The 21,804-nt window shown below is 45.3% G+C and overlaps 1 protein-coding gene across 1 annotated transcript in view; it reads right to left on the reverse strand.

Annotated features, from left to right (window-relative positions):
- Window positions 1-21,804, reverse strand: part of CFB (complement factor B) — a 58,946-nt gene that overhangs the window by 34,372 nt on the left and 2,770 nt on the right. The window contains exons 2-3 of the mRNA XM_033917239.1: window positions 3,669-3,893; window positions 1,100-1,285 (exon numbers count right to left, since the gene is read on the reverse strand). Of these exons, the coding sequence (XP_033773130.1) occupies window positions 1,100-1,285; window positions 3,669-3,893 (411 nt within the window). The remainder of the gene's footprint in view (window positions 1-1,099; window positions 1,286-3,668; window positions 3,894-21,804) is intronic.

The following is a 21,804-nucleotide window of genomic DNA, read 5'->3' on the forward strand; positions in this document are numbered from 1 at the left end:
TTAGCCAAAAGGAAAGATTTATAAACTATAAAGAGTTTTACCTCATGCAAAATTGTCATTGCTTTAATAAGACATTAACTATTTTTTCTGAGGCCCTCCAAGTACCTACAAATCCAAAATGTGGCCCTGCAAAGGCTTTGAGTTGGAGACCAGTGGCTATGACATCCTGTTTGTCTTTGGGAAGCAGAGCTGAGCTTGTGATGTCATAATGCCTCATTCCACCAATAAGAGCCAACCTCATCAGTGATGTCACAATGGCTTGATTGTCCTGTTCTCCCCTCTGCCCTCCAACCCAGCCAGCAGATTAACCGTTCCCCTTAACTCAGTGGTCTCAACTCGCGGCCTGCCAGGTACTATTTTGAGGCCCTCGGTACGTTTGTCATAATCACAAAAGTAGAATAAAACAGTTTCTTGATCGTATGTCTCTTTAGCTATAAATGACAATATTATTAAGACTTAGCCAAAAGGAAAGATTTATGAACTATAAAGAGTTTTACCTCATGCAAAATTGTCATTGCTTTAATAAGACATTAACTATTTTTTCTGAGGCCCTCCAAGTACCTACAAATCCACAATGTGGCCCTGCAAAGGGTTTGAGTTTGAGACCACTGTCCTAGACCCACTGGTTCTTAAACCTTTCCTGGAGGAATATCCCTAATAAATATGCATAATTCAATTTATTTGGGAACAATATTTAAATAGTTCACTTCAAGGTTTTTTTTTCCAAAATGAATGAATATACATGAGACAGATTTGCATATAATAGTGGTGACAGGCACACAAATCTGCCTTACCCATATTCATTAGAGATATCTTGAAAATTCGACTGGCTGGGGGTCCCCCAGGACAGGTTTAAGACCCATTGCCATAGACAAGAAACTGAAACGGCAGATCTATGGCTGGGATTTTCCCATGCTAACTTGTCCATTTGACATTGCCGATTTCACCATCAGCAGAGACGGTATAATTTTGTTAGTTTCCACAGCTGTCCCTACTCCCTTGCCCAAGTGGAAATGAAAGAGGCCACAGACGTGGGTTTATGGCATCTCAGAATGAGGTCATTTCCCCATCTTCAGGGAGCCATGCCCCTGTAACTCACAGCCGTCATCGCAGATGGTGGTTTGCCCACTCCATTTTCCGTTGGCTAAGCAGGTGCGATTGGCGGAGCCCTGGAGCTTGTATCCTTCATAACACTCGAAGGTCAGGACACTCCCGTTGTAGAAATACTGCTGTCGAGGCTGATAGGAACCATGCTCGAACTGCACGGGGGCAGGGCATGTCATATCTGAGGGCAAAGAAAGGGTTAGATAGATGGAGAATAGAGACCTCGCCTGTATTCAACCATTTCCACCAAGGTCAGTGACCCCCATTCACTTCACACCCTGGTCATCCATTTCCAGCCATCTCCAGCGACCCCCATTCATTTCATACCATGGTCTGAAAGTGAACTTTGAGGACGTTCATAGGCAGATAGAAAAACTAAAAACAGACAAATCCCCGGGTCCGGATGGCATACATCCAAGGGTTCTGAAGGAATTAAAGGAGGAGATAACGGAACTACTGTAGCAAATTTGCAACTTATCCCTGAAAACAGGCGAGATCCCGGAAGATTGGAAGATAGCCAACGTTACGCCCATCTTTAAAAAGGGATCAAGAGGTGACCCGGGAAACTACAGGCCGGTGAGCCTGACTTCGGTTCCGGGGAAAATGGCAGAAGCACTGATAAAAGAAAACATCGATCAACATTTTGAAAAAAATGAACTTCTGATAACCAGCCAGCATGGTTTCTGCAAGGGAAGATCGTGCCTAACGAACTTATTGCACTTCTTCGAAGGGATCAACAAACGGATGGACAAAGGAGACCCCATAGACATCATATATCTAGATTTCCAAAAAGCCTTTGACAAGGTGCCCCATGAACGTCTACTCCGGAAACTGAAGAACCATGGGGTGGAAGGAGACGTACATAGGTGGATCAGAAACTGGTTGGAGGGTAGAAAACAAAGGGTAGGAGTGAAGGGTCACTACTCCGACTGGAGGAGGGTCACGAGTGGTGTCCCGCAGGGCTCGGTGCTCGGGCCGCTGCTATTTAATATCTTCATAAATGATCTAGAAACAGGAACGAAGTGCGAGATAATAAAATTTGCGGACGACACCAAACTATTTAATGGAGCTCGGACTACAGAGGACTGCGAAAAGTTGCAAAGGGACTTGAACAAATTAGAAGAATGGGCGGCGAAATGGCAGATGAAGTTCAACATTGAAAAATGTAAAGTATTACATGTGGGGAGCAGAAACTCGAGGTACAACTATACAATGGGAGGGATGTTATTGAATAAGAGTACCCAGGAAAGGGACTTGGGGGTAATGGTGGATATGACAATGAAGCCGTCGGCACAGTGTGCAGCGGCCGCTAAGAGAGCGAATAGAATGCTTGGTATAATCAAAAAGGGTATTACAGCCAGAACGAAAGAAGTTATCCTGCCGTTGTATCGGGCGATGGTGCGCCCGCATTTGGAGTACTGCGTCCAATATTGGTCGCCGTATCTTAAGAAGGATATGGCGTTAGTCGAGAGGGTTCAAAGGAGAGCAACACGTCTGATAATAGGTATGGAAAACCTGTCATATTCTGAGAGATTGGAGAAGCTGGGTCTCTTTTCCCTGGAGAAGAGGAGACTTAGAGGGGATATGATAGAGACTTACAAGATCATGAAGGGCATAGAGAGAGTAGAGAGGGACAGATTCTTCGAACTTTCGAAAAATAAGAGAACAAGAGGGCATTCGGAAAAGTTGAAAGGGGACAGATTCAAAACAAATGCTAGGAAGTTCTTCTTTACCCAACGTGTGGTGGACACCTGGAATGCGCTTCCAGAGGACGTTATAAGGCAGAGTACGGTACTGGGGTTCAAGAAAGGATTGGACAAATTCCTACTGGAAATGGGGATAGAGGGGTATAGATAGAAGATTACTGCACAGGTCCTGGACCTGTTGGGCCGCCGCGTGAGCGGACTGCTGGGCACGATGGACCTCGGGTCTGACCCAGCAGAGGCATTTCTTATGTTCTTATGTTCTTATGTTATGTCTTCTATTCTCAGCCATCACTAGTAACTCCCATCAGTCATCACCGATAGCCACCATTTATTTCACACCATGGTCATCCATTCCTAGCCATTTCCAGTAACCCCCAATCACTTCAACATTCCCAGTCATCAACAGTGACCTCCATTCATTTCTCACTTTGGTCATCCACACCCAGCCATTTCCACTGACCTCCATTCACTTCACACCATGGTCATCCATTCACTTCACACCCTGGTCATCCATTTCCAGTCATCAACAGTGACCTCTATTTATTTCTTACCTTGGTCATCCATACCCAGCCTTTTCCACTAACCCCCATTCACTTCACACCATGGTCATCCATTCCCAGTCATCACCAGTGACGCCGATTGACTTTGCACCATGGTCATCTATTCCTAGCCCTTTCCAGTGACCCCCATTCACTTCCCACCATGGTCTTTCACTCTCAGCCATCACCAGTGACACCTGTTCTCTTCACACAACAGTCAGCCATTCACACCCCTGCTTAAGAGCAGAACTACGGTCCATAGTTGAAAAGAAATAACCAACTCCCGGCTCCTAACCCCAGTACATTGAGATGGTCTCACTTCTGCACGTGGCCTTTGCAACAGGTGTTCCTGATGGGCTTCTCATGATACTCCACGTGCCAAGATAGTTGCATGTTCGGCTTGACACAGGGTAGGGATACTTTCCTTCTGGGCAGCTGAAATGCAATTTGCTGCCCACTTTGTTACCTTTGCTAAGGGTATACTCCCCTCCTAGGATATCCACATTCTTCAGGTCACAGGTTTTTTCAGGCAGCTCCGCTGAGCCTGCAAGAGACACCAAGAATAATTATCCATCAGCTAAAAAATATAGAATAGCCTCAGTTCTCTGGTTCCGCGCTCTGCACTAGACAGTGGCGTAGCGAGGGTGACAGATGCCTGGGGCGGTGGCACCCCGCCCCCATACGCTCCTTCCCCGCCCACTCCTGCTGGCGTGCACATGTGCCCCTTCCCTTCTTTAACGTTCATGGCATGTGCAGCAAGCCCAACCTGCGACTCACGCCAGCGTCAGCTCTTCCTCTGACATCACTTCCTGGGTGCGGGTCCAGGAAGTGATGTCAGTGAAAGAGCCGACGCTGGCGCGAGCAGCAGGTTGGGCTTGCTGATCATGCCACGAACGTCAAAGTGGTACTGGGGAAGGGAAGTGGCATACAAGTGCGTGGCAATGGGGGGCAGGAGGTGGAGAAGAGAACAGGTGCTGGCGCCCGCACCAAAACAGTGCCCAGGGTGGACTGACCCCTTGCCCCCTCCCTTCCTTATTACACCACTGGTGCTAGGATGTTTTTTTAAAATAATGTTTTGATTTAACCCCTAAAATTGTACATTTCCAGAGGTCTGAATTGGTGATCAGGGTGGCCACCTTAGTTTTTCCAGTGGCGTACCTAGTATATGTGACACCCGGGGCCCATCATTTTTTAACTCCCCCTCCCCCCCACCTCTAGATGAAAAACATGATTTTTAGTAACAATCCACAAGTGGCACAACAAGAATGTACCTAGGAAAAGGCAGCATCTTACAAACTGCAGTGAGCAGTAGAACACCAGTACAGTGTTCCCCTGGTTGTTCGTGGTCAGCGGTTCGCGGTCCCGGTCATTCGTGATATTTTCGGACCGCAAACCGCCGACAAGAAGAGGGCATCGGGAGAGGCAGGAGAGAGCAGCCGGAGCGCTGCGAGTGCAGGAAATCACTCGCGGTTCACTCCGACCGCCTCTTCCTGCACAAAGTCGGGCCTTATCCAATCAGGAGCTGCTTTGACACACAGCTCCTGATTGGACAAGGCCCGACTTCGTGCAGGAAGAGGCGGTCGGAGCGAACCGCGAGCGATTTCCTGTACTCGCGGCGCTCCAGCTACTCTCCTGCTGCCCTCTCCCGGCTCCCCCCATGAAAAACCGTGTTTGCGGTTTTTCGAGATTCGCTGGGGTTTCCTGGAACGGAACCCCTGCGAATCTCGGGGGAGCACTGTACACCCGTTGTAAAACTAAACAAGCCAGGTTAGTACAGATTGAGCCTGCACAGTCAATGCTAACAGAGAGCCATGTCTTTCGTACACACGGAACAATCCACATATCACACAAGAAGAGTGTACCTAGGAAAAGGCAGCATCTTACTAACTGCAGTGAGCAGTAGAACACCAATACACCTATTATAAAACTAAAGCACAGTCAGTGCTATTAAAAAAAACATGTCTTTCGTACACACCCTCGCCCAGTGTGGAATATGTAATCCCAAATTAAAAACAGAAATATGTAGATTTTGCATACAATGCAACACCCCAGAAACAGAAACAATGATGCATACCCCCTAATATGGTGCAAAATATAAAGATATCCGATGTAAATTTGGAAAAAAACCCCAGAGAAATAGCAAACATCACTTGACAAATTGACAAACAAAAATAAGACAAAAAATGGAAAATGAAATAATACCATTTTCTTGCACTAATACATTTTTCAATTAGCTTTCAGAGGCCAAAACCTTTTTCCTCAAGTTTCAAGTTTCAAGTTTATTTATTCTTGATGAATCGCCTATTTAAATTGCTAGGCGATGTACAATAATATTAACATATATTAATAAATGAAACAAGCACAATATTAATGGTGACATAAAAACAAATTTGTTGTTAGTTAAAATTTAACACACTTAAAAACTGAGTGTAAACATAAGTTAAAAATAATTTTGTGGGTAAAACATACAAGACATGTGTGGTTAAGAGGGGGAATAGTTACAATTTTTGATAGAAGAGAAGAAGAAACATAAAAGGGAAAAACAAATAGGGAGGTTATAATGGTTGTTGTTTTTAAAAAAAAAAATAAAAACAACTAAAAAACTTGGTAACGGTATAAAGGTAATAGATTTTTCTTTATCCTAAGATCCATACGCATCTTTAAAGAGGAAGGTTTTTAACGTTTTTTTAAACAGTGTTAAGTCTTTTAGTTCTCTAATGTATTGTGGTAGAAGATTCCAAGAATGTGGGGCCATAACTGAGAACATATCTTGTCTTCTAGTTCCTATCATTTTAATAGAAGGCACTGAAAGAAGATTAAATGAAGATGAACGAAGTGATCTTGTTGTACTATATGGAATAAGCCATCTGTTAATAAATTGTGGTTCATTAAAGTTTAAGGCTTTGAACACCAAAAGCAGTAATTTAAAAGTGATACGATGGCTTATAGGAAGCCAATGGGATTTAATCAACAGTGGGGTGACATGATCGTATTTTTTAGCATTGTAAATTAGTTTCACAGCGGTATTTTGTATAAGTTGCAGTCTTCTTTTTTCTTTTTGTGTTACGTTTATAAGAAGAGAATTGCAATAATCTAATTTAGACATTATTAGGGAATGAATGAGAATGTTAATGGATTCTGGTTGTAAGAATTTTGCAAGTAGAGTATACTACTATTACAGTATCCTGTTCTGACCTGAGGAAGGGGGTTTTGGTCTCTGAATTACGTAGTCAAAAATGTACTAAAATTAATCCAATAAAACAATCACCTTATTTTTCATTTTCTGTATATAAATGTTTATCAGCACAACTGCAATAGTATGTGGCGCAGTGGTTAGAGCTAAACCCTCAGCACCCTGAGGCTATGGGTTCAAATCCCTCGCTGCTCCTTGTGACCCTGGGCAAGTCACTTAACCCCCCCATTTCCCCAGTTTGAGCCCGTCGGGACAAATAGGGAAATATGATACAGTACCCGAACGTAAGCCCGCTTAGGATATAAGTGGTGAATAAATAAATAAATCGCAAAGCATTTAAATGTCGAGTGATATTAAACTATCTTTATACACGGCATCTGTGTATGCACGGATGCAACGCGTGCATGTGATGTCATTGCATCACACCTGCACCTGCGCAGATGCCCTCCCGACGCGGCTTCGAGCACAAGAACGGGTTGAGAGGGCGGAACGGAGCAGGGCTGGGAGCGGGACCATGAGACCGGATTTTACATTAGTAAAATCTAGAAATTCTAGTTTCAAGTTTATTAGGTAACATAGTAACATAGTAGATGACGGCAGATAAAGACCCGAATGGTCCATCCAGTCTGCCCAACCTGATTCAATTTAAATTTTTTAATTTTTTTTCTTCTTAGCTATTTCTGGGCAAGAATCCAAAGCTTTACCCGGTACTGTGCTTGGGTTCCAACTGCCAAAATCTCTGTTAAGACTTACTCCAGCCCATGTACACCCTCCCAGCCATTGAAGCCCTCCCCAGCCCATCCTCCACCAAACGGTCATATACAGACACAGACCGTACAAGTCTGCCCAGTACTGGCCTTAGTTCAATATTTAATATTATTTTCTGATTCTAGATCCTCTGTGTTCATCCCACGCTTCTTTGAACTCCGTCACCGTTTTCCTCTCCACCACCTCTCTCTTTGTCTTTCTCTCTCTCTTTCTCTTTCTTTCTTTCTCTCAGTAACATATAGTAGATGATGGCAGATAAAAACCCGAATGGTCCTGATTCAATTTAAATTTTTTTTAATTTTTTTCTTCTTAGCTATTTCTGGGCAAGAATCCAAAGCTTTCCCCGGTACTGTGCTTGGGTTCCAACTGCCGAAATCTCTGTTAAGACTTACTCCAGCCCATCTACACCCTCCCAGCCATTGAAGCCCTCCCCAGCCCATCCTCCACCAAACGGACATATACAGACACAGACCGTGCAAGTCTGCTCAGAACTGGCCTTAGTTCAATATTTAATATTATTTTCTGATTCTAAATCCTCTGTGTTCATCCCACGCTTCTTTGAACTCAGTCACAGTTTTACTCTCCACCACCTCTCTCGGGAGCGCATTCCAGGCATCCACCACCCTCTCCGTAAAGTAGAATTTCCTAACATTGCCCCTGAATCTACCACCCCTCAACCTCAAATTATGTCCTCTGGTTTTACCATTTTCCTTTCTCTGGAAAAGATTTTGTTCTACGTTAATACCCTTCAAGTATTTGAACGTCTGAATCATATCTCCCCTGTCCCTCCTTTCCTCTAGGGTATACATATTCAGGGCTTCCAGTCTCTCCTCATACGTCTTCTGGCACAAGCCTCCTATCATTTTCGTCGCCCTCCTCTGGTCCGCCTCAAGTCTTCTTACGTCCTTCGCCAGATACGGTGTTTATATACAACCTGTCAAGGTTTATCTAAGCCAGGGTATCTCAAACTGTGTGCCTCCTGAGATCCGCAGCACACTGAGGAGGAAGAGAGGCACCTGCCAGCTGACATCCCTACGCAGTACAGCGCCAGCGCTGCCCGATTCGCCGAAGGCCTGCATGTTTCGACCTTCTCTCTAGCGTCCACTGGCTTCCCCCCTGGCCTTCCAGTCTCACCTTTAAAGCTAATTATAGCAGCCTGCAGAGGATCGCCGGTAGGTAAAATTATTTTATTTTCAATATAGTGATTGAAATGTTTCACTTATGAGAATTTATATCTGCTGTGTATATTGTGTGTATATGAAAAATGAATGGAAAAAAATGCATTATAATTAGTAAAGGGAATGGGATCTGGGGCAGAGCTTGGGTGGGCCTAGGGAGGTCTGTGGTTGGGGTACTCAGTTGATATTTGTTAGACTTAGGGGGTACTTAGCTTGAAGTAGTTGAGAAACACTGCTGCAGGCAATCAGCTGGCGCCAGTGCCTCTCCTTCTCTCCAGCTCTCTTCCCTGCTGGCACCCCCTACTGGCATCTCAGGGCCCGTCTGAATGGCCTCTGCACATGCACAGAAGTCGATGTGATGATGTCATGCATATGCATGATGTCATTTCATCGACGTCTGCGCACTTTTGGCTGCCTCAAGCCATGGCCCACTCCCACAAAGCCCCCTGGTACCTTCCATATCACAGGGAATAAAACAGAATTGTTGAGCCCTGGAACGGAAATGGAAAAAATCGAAATCCCCCTCAGACATATAATCCTGGCGAGACAACATCAAGTGCTATAACACAATACTAAAAAAAGCAAGAAAGAATTTCTATGGAGATAAAATCACCAGATCAAAAAATCAAAATAGTACTCTGTTCTACATCTGGCGAAACTTAACCTCAAAAAACGACTCCACCTCTCCCCTCTCCCCTCCTTCCGCAAACGACTTAGCCAAATTTTTCAATGAAAAGATTTCCACCATAAGGAGCTCTTTCCCCTCAGCAGTCTCTTACAATTCTCTTCCTCCCAATGACTCAAACCCTATCCCAGCGGATAGATCCTGGACGACATTTGAACCCATATCTGAACCCCAGATCTCTAAACTCTGCCTCAGACTGAAATCCTGCAAATGCATCTTAGATCCTTTCCCATCCCACCTTTATGAAAACATTCCTGCACAGGCCATCTCCTCCCTTACGAGACTCATTAACTCTGCTCTACTATCAGGCTTGTTCTCCACAAAAATGGGCCACATTGCCTTGTCACCTATTCTGAAAAAAGCCAATCTCGACCCCTCCCTACCATCAAACTACCGTCCCATAGCAAATATCCCTCTACTTACCAAACTTCTAGAAACCATAGTTGCTACCCAGCTCTCCTCCTATCTCGAGAGATTCTCCATTCTTCACCCCTACCAACATGGCTTCAGACCCTGCTTTAGCACTGAATCCCTCCTAGTTTCCCTAATTTCAAAGGTACAACAACTACACTCACGTAACAAATTCGCTGTCCTACTACAATTCGATCTTTCCGCTGCTTTTGATGTCATCCATCACGACATACTACTTTACCAACTTTCCGAGATTGGAATCGACTCCACCGTCCTAATGTGGTTCTCAAACTTCTTACGCTCCCATTCCTACACCGTCAACACAAATGGCACCATGTCCACTCCTTGGACTCCATCTTGCGGTGTCCCTCAAGGATCACCCCTTTCCCCTATTCTCTTTAACATCTACATGTCCTCCCTGAAACTCTTTCAACTATCCCCCCTGGAAACAATCTACACTTATGAAGATGACATCCTTGTCCTCCTGGAGACTGACCAGAACTTCACCAACCTCTACGAAAACATTACAGCTTGCATAATGAGACTCCGTGCCTGGTCCCTCTCGGTACAGATGAAACTAAACGAATCTAAAGCAAAACTACTCTGGCTCGGCCCAAAATTCGAACACCTGCCCACACTTTTCACACTACCCACAGGCGATACACTACAGCTCGAATTCTCATGCAAGGTCCTTGGTATCACTATCGATTCCTCTCTCTCCCTCAATGACCACCTCAACTCCTTGGCAAAATCATGCTTTTTCAGCCTTCACATGCTGAGGAAAGCTAGATCCTACTTCAGCCAACAACACTTTGCCATCCTTGTCCAATCCATCATCCTCTCCAAACTTGATTACTGCAACGCCATCTACTTAAATCTATCAAAAAAAAGTATTCTAAGACTCCAGCTAATCCAGAATACTGCAGCCAAACTGATCTTCTCAAAACGCAAGTCTGACCATGCCTCCCCACTCCTTGCCAAACTTCATTGGCTCCCAATAATCTCCAGAATCCATTTCAAATGTTCCTGCCTGGCTTTCAAGATCATTCACGGAATCCTGCCTCCTCTTATCCCACTGTCTTTCAACTCCTCCAGTCCCGACTCCTCCAGAACTGCCCAAAGGCTTAAACTAGCCTTCCCCTCTCCACGCGGCATCCACTATTCAGGCAAACTGGGAAAATCCCTTCTCTTCAAAATCGCAGGTCTTTGGAACGACCTCACCACCCCGCTGCGGAACCTGAGCTCCCTTCAGTTATTCCGCAAACAACTGAAAACCTGGCTTTTCAGCAAATTGTAGCTCTATCCTTCCCCCCTTTCTCTCCCCCCTTCTACACATAAGTTCATGTCATCCTTTTTCTTCTTCTCTACCCACTATTTTAAGTTCTTGTAAACCGTGTCGAGCTCCATTCTCATGGAGATGATGCGGTATATAAACTTAAGGTTTAGATTAGATTAGATTAGATTTATGATGCCTCGGCTCAAGAAAGTTTGAGAGACACTGATATAAGCGGTTTTACAATCAGGTCCTCAAGTATTTTCCCTCTCTGTCCCGGTGGGCTCACAATCTATCTAACGTACCTGGGACTATGGAGGACTGAGTGACTTGCCCAGAGTCACAAGGAGCAGTGCTGGATTTGAACCTACAACCCCAGGGTGCTGAGGCTGTAGCTCCAACCACAGCAAAAGCAAACACAGCTGTAAAATTTCACTTTCAAATTCCAAGCAGTTTCTGAGAAACCTACAAAAAAAACTCGATGGGGTTACTTTTGTTTTTTGCTTGCCTCACCAGAATTTCAAATATTTACAGCACATTAGGAGATAAATCACCAGGTAATTCTGAATGAAGGTTCGTGGTTCTGGTTCCCATTGAGCTGGAGGTATATAAGAACGCAGAATGAAATTACTGAGTTAATAAATAATTTGCACTCAGATCTCTTCTAAGGAAGGGTGCTTGTTACCAGAAACTGTCCAGCGGGCATCCGTTTGGCAAATATTTACTCCTCGTAATCAATTTTAGCTTGTCAATGGCCAAGTTCCACATGTCGAAACCAATCTCGTTACAAGTTTCGGTCCAGTAAAGCCAATAGAGGGAACTCATGTGGCAACGCATGATGTTGTCCCAGGAACGGAATATACCAATCCACACTGTAAGCTAAAGTGGAGGGGGGGTGGGGCTTAACCACTCCCAGATTTCAAGGGCCACCGACAGGTCAGGTTGTCAGGATATCCTTCACGAATATGCATGAGAGAGATTTGCATGCGTCCGGGACTAACCAGACATTTTCAGCTACGCTTAACCAGATGTTGCTGTTGAAAATGTCTGGTTGGCAGCCAAAACGAAACCAGCTATTTTGTGGCCACTCTGGGCGAGGAGTTGGCGCTTAACTGATTCAGATAACTGTATAAACAGACTGCAAAAAAAATGCAGTCCTATCTTTATGCAGTTCTTCGTAGGTGATTAACCCCCTCTTTTACGAAAGCATAGCGCGGGTTTTAGCGCTGGTAGTTACCGCTGCTGCCTGCGCTAAAAGCCGCACTATGTGTTTGTAAAAGAAGGGGGGTAAGTGCTGAATATTGCATTTAAACAGCTATGTTTTTGCCAGCTCTGTAGAGCGGTGTAGCGAGGGGAGGGCAGGGGCAGTTCGCCCCGGATGCTGTTTTGGCGAGGGCCACCGGCACCTCTTCAGATCTTCGCTGGCAGTGAGCGGCATCTCCTACCTGCTGCTTGCACCGGCCTCCGCTCTCATTCTGACATCACTTCCTGGTTGTGGGACCAGGAAGTGACATCAGAGGGCGAGCTGAGGCTGGCACGAGCAGCAGATCGGAGATGCTGCTTATTTAGGGATACCAGACATCTAGATTTTCCCGGACATGTCCTCCTTATGAGGACATGTCCCGGGGCCCGGATCAATGTTCCCTCTAAGGAGGTGTGTGCAAAAAAAAAATATACTCCACAAATTTATGAGCAGGCGCGGAGGACGAGTGCCCGTGCGATTGTGGGAGGGTTAAATACTCAAAATTTAGAAGAATAACAATTTACGTAAAGTTTTTGCTTCGCCAGCTTTCTGGTATCTTTACATACAGTGGCGTACCTAGCATATGTAACACCCGGGTCCCATCATTTTTTGGCCCCCCCCCCATCTGTACGAAAAACATGATTTTTAGTAACAAGCCACACGTCACACATGAGTACCTAGGAAAAGGCAGCATCTTACATATTGCAGTGAGCAGTACATCAATACACCCATTGTAAAACTAAACAAGCCAGACTAGTATAGATCAATCCTACACCGTCAATCCTAACAGAAAACCATGTCTTTCGAACACACAGAACACAGAAAACATCTTCGCCTACTATGGAATATGTCATCACAAACTAACCCCTCCCCCTTTTACAAAACTGTAGTGTGGATTTTAGCCACGGTGGTAACAGCTCTGACGCTCATAGAATTCTGAGCATCAGCGCTGCTACCACCACGGCTGGCGCTAAAAAACGCTCCACAGTTTTGTAAAAGGGGGGAAAAATAGAAATACACAGCTTCAACGCTCTAGCTCAGGGGTGCCCAAACGTTTTGGGCTTGCGAGCTACTTTAAAATGACCAAGTCAAAATGATCTACCAACAATAAAATTAAAAAACACAAAGCACACTATACGCTGAGAAAATGTTAATTATCATTCCTATTCTGGGTTTTTTTCAAAGAGGTCAAGGTAGATGACTCTGTGCATTGTCACCTCAGTAACAACCATACAAAAATAGACAAATATACCCCCCATCCTTTTTATTAAACCACAATAGCAGTTTTTAGCGCAGGGAACTGCGCTAAATGCCCAGCGCTGTTCTCGACGCTCATAAGCTCCCTGCGCTAAAAAACACTATTGCGGTTTAGTAAAAGGGGGCCATAGTGCAAAATATAGACAGCATATATAAATTCAGACACATTTTGATCACTAAATTTAAAATAAAATCATTTTTCCTATCTTGTCTGATGATTTCATGAGTCTCTGGTTGCAGTTTCATCTTCTGACTCTGCATCCAATCTTTCTTTCCTTCTTTTAGCCTGTATGCTTCCTCTCCTCCAGACCTCATTCCCTCCCCTAACTTTTTCTTCCTCTCTCCCTGCCCTTTCTTTCTTTTTTCTCTCTTGATGCCCCCTTTCTTTTTTTCTTCCCTTCTGTCTCCCTGCCCCCTTTCTTTCTTTCTTTCTCCCTACCCTCCACAAAGCCACTGCTGCCACCATCGGGGGAAACAGGCCCCAAAGCCACTGCCGCGGCTGCCCCAAGCTCTCTCTGCTTCCCACTGTCGGGCCGACCAGCATTCCCCCGATGTCAATTCTGCCGTCAGAGAGGAAATTCCGCCCAGCCAGGCAACGATTGACTGGCCCGAACTTCCTCTCCGACGGCAGCTTTAGGGGGGGTGCACAGCCGGCCAGATCCGGACCTGGCCGGCTGTGCACCCCCCTAAGGCTGCACCCAGGGCAGACTTCCCCCCCCCGCCCCCCCTTGGTACGCCACTGAAGACGTGGCAGCGGCTCCTTTCATGATCCCCACCTGCGTCGGAAGTGCGTCGGGGATCTTACTATGCAGTCCTCAGTTTCCCACTGCGTATTTTAGTGAGCGACACGAGAAAAATTATGAGCGACGCCAATGAAAATAGTGAGCGATCGCTCATGTGCTCAGCTTAGAGGGAACATTGATGTCCCGGATGGCTTTTCAAAACCAGGCACTTTGTCCAGGTTTTGAAAAGCCTCTTCAAATCGCATCGGGCATGCACGAACTTCTTCCCTGTCCGACACGAGCAGGCAGTGGGGGAGGGGGGGAGGGGGCAGGGCTAGGGCGGGACTGGGGGTGGGATTAGAGCATTACAGGGCGGGGATGGGCGGAACTGGGAGAGCCTGGGGGCAGGTCTAGGGGGGGTCCGGATTTTCTGACTGGAAAATCTGGCAACCCTATGCTTGTTGCCAGCGAAGACTTGAAGAAGTATTCGGGGGAGCGCATCACCGCCTCGGGCACTCCCTCCCTTCGTTACACCGCTGGCTCCATATCCCTGGAAATTCAATGGCAGAGCTCAATCAATGCTGTCTGCGACTGGCTGAATATCAGGTCCTAAATGCCCAAGCCTGGCCAGCTGAAGATAGCTGTGGATTGCCATAATTCCCTTCAGACACCCCAGCCGCCTGTACAAGGACCCTGCGGATGTTCAGTTTCGCCACATGAGCTGAGCACGCGCCTAGACTACTGCAACTTGCAGGTCTTCCACGTAACCATCTCTCTCCCCTTCAATCTGTTCAAAATTCTGCCGCAAGACTCATATTCTGCCACATCAACCCTCTCTTCTCTAGTCACTTCATTGGCTCCCTATCCACGTCCGCATACAAGTCAAACTCCTCTTATTGGCTTGCAAGTACAGTCACTCTGCAGCCCCTCAATATTTCTCCTCTCTTCTCCATCTCTATACTCCTCCCTGGGAACTCCGTTCATCAGGAAGTGTCTCTTATCTGTACCCTTCTCCTCTACTGCCAACTTCAGACTCCGTCCTTTCCATCTTGCTGCACCCTACGCCTGGAACAGACTGTCTGAGTCAGTACGTCAAGCTCCATCCCTGGCAAATTTGTCCCCGTCCCCACAGGAACTCAATTTCCCTGTCCCGCCCCCCACGAGTTTTGTCCCTGTCCCTGTCCCATTCCTGTAAGCTCTGCCTTAACCGCACAAGCCTCGAACACTTCTGATTTTAAAGCGTTAGAGGCTTGCGCAGGGGCAGGAAAAGAACTCACGGGGATGGGACGGGAAACTGAGTTCCTGCGGGGACGGAGAAAAATTTGTCACCATGTCATTCTCTAGTCAGGGGCACTGCTACCGACTTCTGAGGCTGTTTGTCGCTTCCTTCCTACGCCACTGATTATGAATTTATAACGCATGTAACTAACGGGCAGACTGGATGGACCATTCAGCTCTTTATCTGCTGTCATTTACTGTGTTACAGGTAGGTCAGGTTTTCAAGATATCCCTGCTCAGAGAAAAAAAAAAAAAATCTCTCTGAGCTATTGGAGAGCTTATCCGCAAATTGGGAGCTGTTGGGACAACACCCATATGTGGCTGACTCATCCTGCTTGTCCTAGGAGAAAGTGTAGTTACTTACCTGTAACGTAGGTTCTCCGTGGACAGCAGGATAGTCAGCCACACAACCCACCCGCCTCCCCATACGGCCGACCCAGCCACAGCTAGGAACATCCTGGGGATTAGGGGGAAGCAGGGGGGAATGGGTAGGGCTCGGGCATGCCCAGTGGGGCCTGGGCACTGCACGTGCTCAGAGGGAAAAAAAAAAAAAATCTCTCTGAGCTATTGGAGAGCTTACCCGCAAATTGGGAGCTGTTGGGACAACACCCATATGTGGCTGACTCATCCTGCTTGTCCTAGGAGAAAGTGTAGTTACTTACCTGTAACGTAGGTTCTCCGTGGACAGCAGGATAGTCAGCCACACAACCCACCCGCCTCCCCATACGGCCGACCCAGCCACAGCTAGGAACATCCTGGGGATTAGGGGGAAGCAGGGGGGAATGGGTAGGGCTCGGGCATGCCCAGTGGGGCCTGGGCACTGCACGTGCTCAGAGGGAAAAAAAAAAAAATCTCTCTGAGCTATTGGAGAGCTTATCCGCAAATTGGGAGCTGTTGGGACAACACCCATATGTGGCTGACTCATCCTGCTGTCCACGGAGAACCTACGTTACAGGTAAGTAACTACACTTTATAAAACTCCTGCATTTATTTTCAAACTATTAATTCCTTATTCCTCTAATAGAACAATTCGATCAAATGAACAACATCTATTGACAATTCCTTCTCTCAAGATTATTAATACAAGACGACAATTTATTTTTTCTGTTACGGCCCCTCAAGTCTGGAACTCTCTTCCTATCTATTTGAGAGAAGAGCGCAACCTTGATAAATTTAAGATTAATTTAAAAACTTTTCTTTTTAAAGACGCTTTTGATAATTAATGATCTCTCTGTGTTTTATTGATCTTTTTGATTATGATTATGGAATTTTATATCCCCTACCTTATGTTTTTTTCCTTGATTGTTCTACTTTTAATATTTTGTAGTTCACTTCCCTTTTTCCCCTCTTTTCTTGTTTGTTAAGTTTGTTAAAAGTCCTGTTTCAGACTTAAGTTTATGTTAAGTATTGTGTTATTCCCTAAATACTGTAATTTTATTATTATGTCCATCGCTTTGAATTATGATTAAGCGATTAATCAAAAACACTAATAAACTTGAAACTTGAACATGAATGAATTAATCTGCAAAACTACAAAACAAACACAATACCCCATTAATCAGAAATATAAGCATCGGTATTAAATTAAAGATGAACGAACAAGGTTGCTACTGTTTCTTTTGACCCTGGGCAAGTCACTTAATCCTCCACTGCCTCAGGTACATTAGATACGATTGTCAGCCCACCAGGACAAATAGGGAAAAAGCTTGAAGTACCTGAATAAATTCTGAGCTCCCTGGGGAGAACAGTATAGAAAATTGAATGAATAAATAAATAGTGTGATAAGTTTCAGCCTCTGATAACCAGAGCTGATATTATGACATCATAATGCCTCATTCCACCAATAAGAGCCAACCTCGTTAGTGATGTCACAATGGCTTGATTGTCCTATACTTGACTCACTTTTGCTGCATTTTGATTTCTAGAGTGGCACAGGGGTTAAAAGCTACAGCCTCAGCACCCTGAGGTTGTGGGTTCAAACCCCATGCTGCTCCCTGTGACCCTGGGCAAGTCACTTCATCCTCTACTGCCCTAGGTACATTAGATAGATTGTGAGCCCACCGGGACAGATAGAGAAAATGCTTGAAGTACCTCTGTGAACCACTTTGAGTGTGGTTGTAAAATTCAAAAAAAAAAGATGGTATACAAATCCCTATCCCCAAATAAGTATTTTGTCAATGAAAGCCAGAGAATGTTCTAGTCTTGTTGTAAGAGTGAGAAGTAAGATTTTTATTTGTTATAAGGTGTGTGGTTCTTGGCCTTTAAGAGAACAGGAACTGTGCAGAAGGGGCGGAGCTGAGTGTCCCCTGCTCTGCCTCCTTTGGGGTTTTGTTACTCTAGTTCCTTGGCTCACTACAGGAAGCTCAACTCAACTTCTCAAAAACGGCCTCACCCCTACCGCTTCCTTCTTGTAAGGGCAGTGCCGAGAGGTGGATGCGGTGAAGATTAGGGTAAGCGATGGACACTACTAGACAATAAAGAGGAGAAGTTGGTAAATATTCGCCAGCACGGGCAGCATCTTCCACTTGCTGCTTGTGCCAGCATTGGCTCCTGTCTGACCTCACTTCTTGGCCACGGGACCAGGACGTGAGGTCAGACGCGAGCAGCTGGTGGAAAGCGCTGCCCGTACCGGTGAACATATCAAGAGGTACCTGAGGGGTGGGGGGAGGGGTGCAAAAGCAACAGGGAAGAATGAGGGGTACCCAAACGGCAGAGGGGTGCACGGCACAGCAATGCCAACCTCCTTCACTATGCTACTGGTAAGGATGCAAGAGTATAGGTGAGGGAGTCTGTAACATATGTAGAAGTATGTGGTTTTGTGTCTGGGTATATGTAGTGTTTAGGGGGGATTTGGGTAGTGAATAGGAGTGCCTAGTTGGAGACTGGGCTGGTTAAATGAAGAAGTGAGGGTTAGCAGCATGTTTATATGGTAGTAGCTGGTAGGGTGGATGAGCAGTCCAAGGTGCTAGATTAAAGGCGCCAGGCTCTTTGGAGGTGGCGGTTCAAATCCCGCTGCTGCTAGTCTAGCTTTGGCACGGAGGAATAGCCTCATGCTTAGTATAAGGGGCTGTGAGTCCAGGGAACTGGGTTTAATTCCTCCTGCGGCTCCTTGTGATTCTGGGCAAGTTACCTCGCCCTTCATTGCCCCATGTACAAAAACCTAGGTTGTGAGCCCACTAGAGGCAGAGGGAGTACCTGTGTGTGTCTAGCAGTATCACTGAAATGATTAGTTGTGGGAGGAGAGTGCAGTGCAGTGTAGTGGTTAGAATGACACCAACAACAAGAGCTACAGCCTCAGCACCCTGAGGGTGGGAGTTCAAGCCCCACACTTCTCCTTGAGACCAAGGCAAGTCATTTAATCCTCCACTGCTCCAGGTACATTAGATAGGGTTACCATATAGCTCCAGGAAAAAGGAGAACAGATTGAGACATCTGGATTTTACTTTCAATGGAAGTAAAACTCAGATGTCTCAACCTGTCCTCCTTATTTCTGTTGCTTTCAGTGGAAGTAGTAGTATCTGTACCTTTACCTAGGATAGGACTACAAAACAATGATATTGTAGTTCTCTTTGTGATAGGCTCATTCAGTCCACATGTCCCAGATCCCTGTGTATTGTGGGTCACTTTCTATTGGTAGCTTGCTCTCTAGAATGCTGGGCTAGCAGCCCCCTTGTGCTTCTGTACTCCTCCCTGCTGCTCTGGGAGTTCTGTAGCTGGTATTCTACGATCCTACCAAAGGCATGCCTTATCAAGTTTTTCACTCTTCTCTGTACCCTTAATCTATTAAAATACACCATTGCCCCCAGCAAGGGTTGAACAGACTTTCCCAGTTGCTGGACCCAAAAGGAAACACTGGTGGAATGATAGCAGGAGCTACAATTCTGTAGAAGCAGCTGAAATGTAAGTTTATTTCTCTTGTTTTAAGTTCTGCATTAAAGTAGATTTGCTTAAGAACTGAGAGTCCATCTTGGTAATGTTTATGGAACTATAGTGCTAAGGGATTTAACTGCCTGATAATCCTCAGGGAGAGATCAGAACAGTAACAAAAACATACTGAAATCAACACACTGTGATATGATTTATGATAAAGTTGAAAAAGTTTGGGCAGATCTGATAGCCTTCTTGAAGATTTTACATCAGGACATATCTAATCAGTAACAAGTGAGATTGGGTGAGGGATACAGGGAAGGGGATAAGTGGGGGAGATATTGGAAAAGTTATCTGAAGGAAGTGCTTTCCATGTTAAACAGGAATTGTTAACTCTTATGTTTGGTATAGATGAGATTGAATACAAACTGTCATTTAAAACAAGTAGACAACACTCCAGGTCCTGATGGTGCACATCTCAGAATTCTATGAGAAGGTACTGATTTGATCTCTCCAAGCTTTTTTTCAGCTTATCACATGAGCCTAGGAGAATTACAGCTTTAGTTTGCTAGTCTAAAAGAGTGAGAAGCAACGAGGTGGAAGTGAAAAATTATAGATCTGGTTGTTTTAACATCAGTGTTGAGTACGGTAATGGAAGCGCAGCTGACAATAAGAGAAGTGTATAGCAGTGTTTCTCAACTCTGTCCTGGAGTACCCCCTTGCCAGTCAGGTTTTTAGGATATCCACAATAAATATTGTGTTATTAAGGCACGCGCTACCCATTGAGATTAAGCCGGCTTCCAGTGTGTTGCAATTTAGAAAATGTGTAAAGACTGTTATTTGAGAGAGAGTGTTCAAGAATGTTTTTATTTTTTGTATGATGGTATTTTATTTAACTGTTTGTTTTGACTCTGTTGTGTATGTTATATGGTATCCCATGCAGAATTGTCGGATGCTGCAGGTAATACATTTTTAAATAAATAAATATGCATGAAACCCTCCGTATCCACGGGGGTTAGGGGCAGAGCCGGCCCGCAAAGATTAAAAAATTGCGAATAATATGCAGGCCCCTAACCCCTGCTTTCCCCGGCTATTTTAAGCCCATAAGCCCCCCCTTAAGCCTTACCTGGCTGTCTAGCGGGTTTTGGGGCAGGAGCGATCTTCCCACACTCCTGCCCCGTGCAGATCGCTCACAGGAAATGGCTGCCTTGAGCTCTCGAGCCATTTCCTGTGAGCGATCTGCACGGGGCAGGAGCGTGGGAAGATTGCTCCTGCCCCGAAAACCCGCTAGACCACCAGGTAAGGCTTAATCGGGTGCTTATAGGGCTTCAAATAGCCTGAAAAATTAAAATGGGCTTTGGGGTTTAAAACCACGAATAACTGAATCCGCGGATTCGGAGGGGGAAGTGTATGCAAATCAAGTTTATTAAATCAACAAAACAAAGTGGGAAGATCAAGAGGTTCCAGAAGGGGTCTTTATTGTCGGTAGCATAAAAACATTCAGCGACTCAACGCTGCTCTGGCTGCGTCTGGAGGGCCTCCGAGCATGCGCGGATGACGTCTCCCACATCCGCGCATGCTCCAGGCCCTCCAGACGCGGCTGGAGCTCATCTGGAAGAAGAGAGGAGGCTTCGTGGGGGTGGGGCTGGAGGTAGAATTGGGCGGAGTCATGTGTCCAGGGGTTCCTGGAGTAAAATACGGTAAACTTAGCTGCGGATATCCTGAAAACCTGACTGGCCAGATGTGTCCTGAGGACTGAATTGAGAACCACTGCTCTAGAAAAGTAATTCTCAATCTAGCCAGTCGGGTGGAGATCCTTACATTTCAATAATTTTAATTGGTATTTAAAGAAGAAATCATACATATGTAATTCTCAATACAATATAACGTAGGTCATATGTATGAAATAAAAAAAACAACCAAAATAATCATACATATGTAATTCTCTGTAGAACACACTATAATATAATTCATATATATATCAAGGGTAGGGAACTCCGATCCTCGAGAGCCGTATTCCAGTCGAGTTTTCAGGATTTCCCCAATGAATATGCATTGAAAGCAGTGCATGCACATAGATCTCATGCATATTCATTGGGGAAATCCTGAAAACCCAACTGGAATACGGCTCTTGAGGACTGGAGTTCCCTACCCCTGATATATATGAACAAAAAACAAAATTAATCAGTAGATTAACATTTAAAATTGTTAATGATCATTAATACTTTTATAAATACATTAAAAAGGATGGTATTGATATACACCTTAATCAGACAAATCCTTATGGCTTAATAGGCATGTGGCAGGGGTGTCCAATGTCGGTCCTCGAGGGCCGCAATCCAGTCGGGTTTTCAGGATTTCCCCAATGAATATGCATGTGATCTGTGTGCATGCACTGCTTTCAATGCATATTCATTGGGGAAATCCTGAAAACCCGACTGGATTGCGGCCCTCGAGGACCGACATTGGACACCCCTGGCATATGGCTATAAGATTCCAATGGTTGCCATATTTTAGCAAGAGAGAGGTGCATACAATGGAAGAGACAAGTGGAAATTTGTCTCATGCATATTCATTAAG

Source organism: Geotrypetes seraphini, chromosome 12, assembly GCF_902459505.1.
Source record: "Geotrypetes seraphini chromosome 12, aGeoSer1.1, whole genome shotgun sequence".
NCBI classification, from domain to species: domain Eukaryota; kingdom Metazoa; phylum Chordata; class Amphibia; order Gymnophiona; family Dermophiidae; genus Geotrypetes; species Geotrypetes seraphini.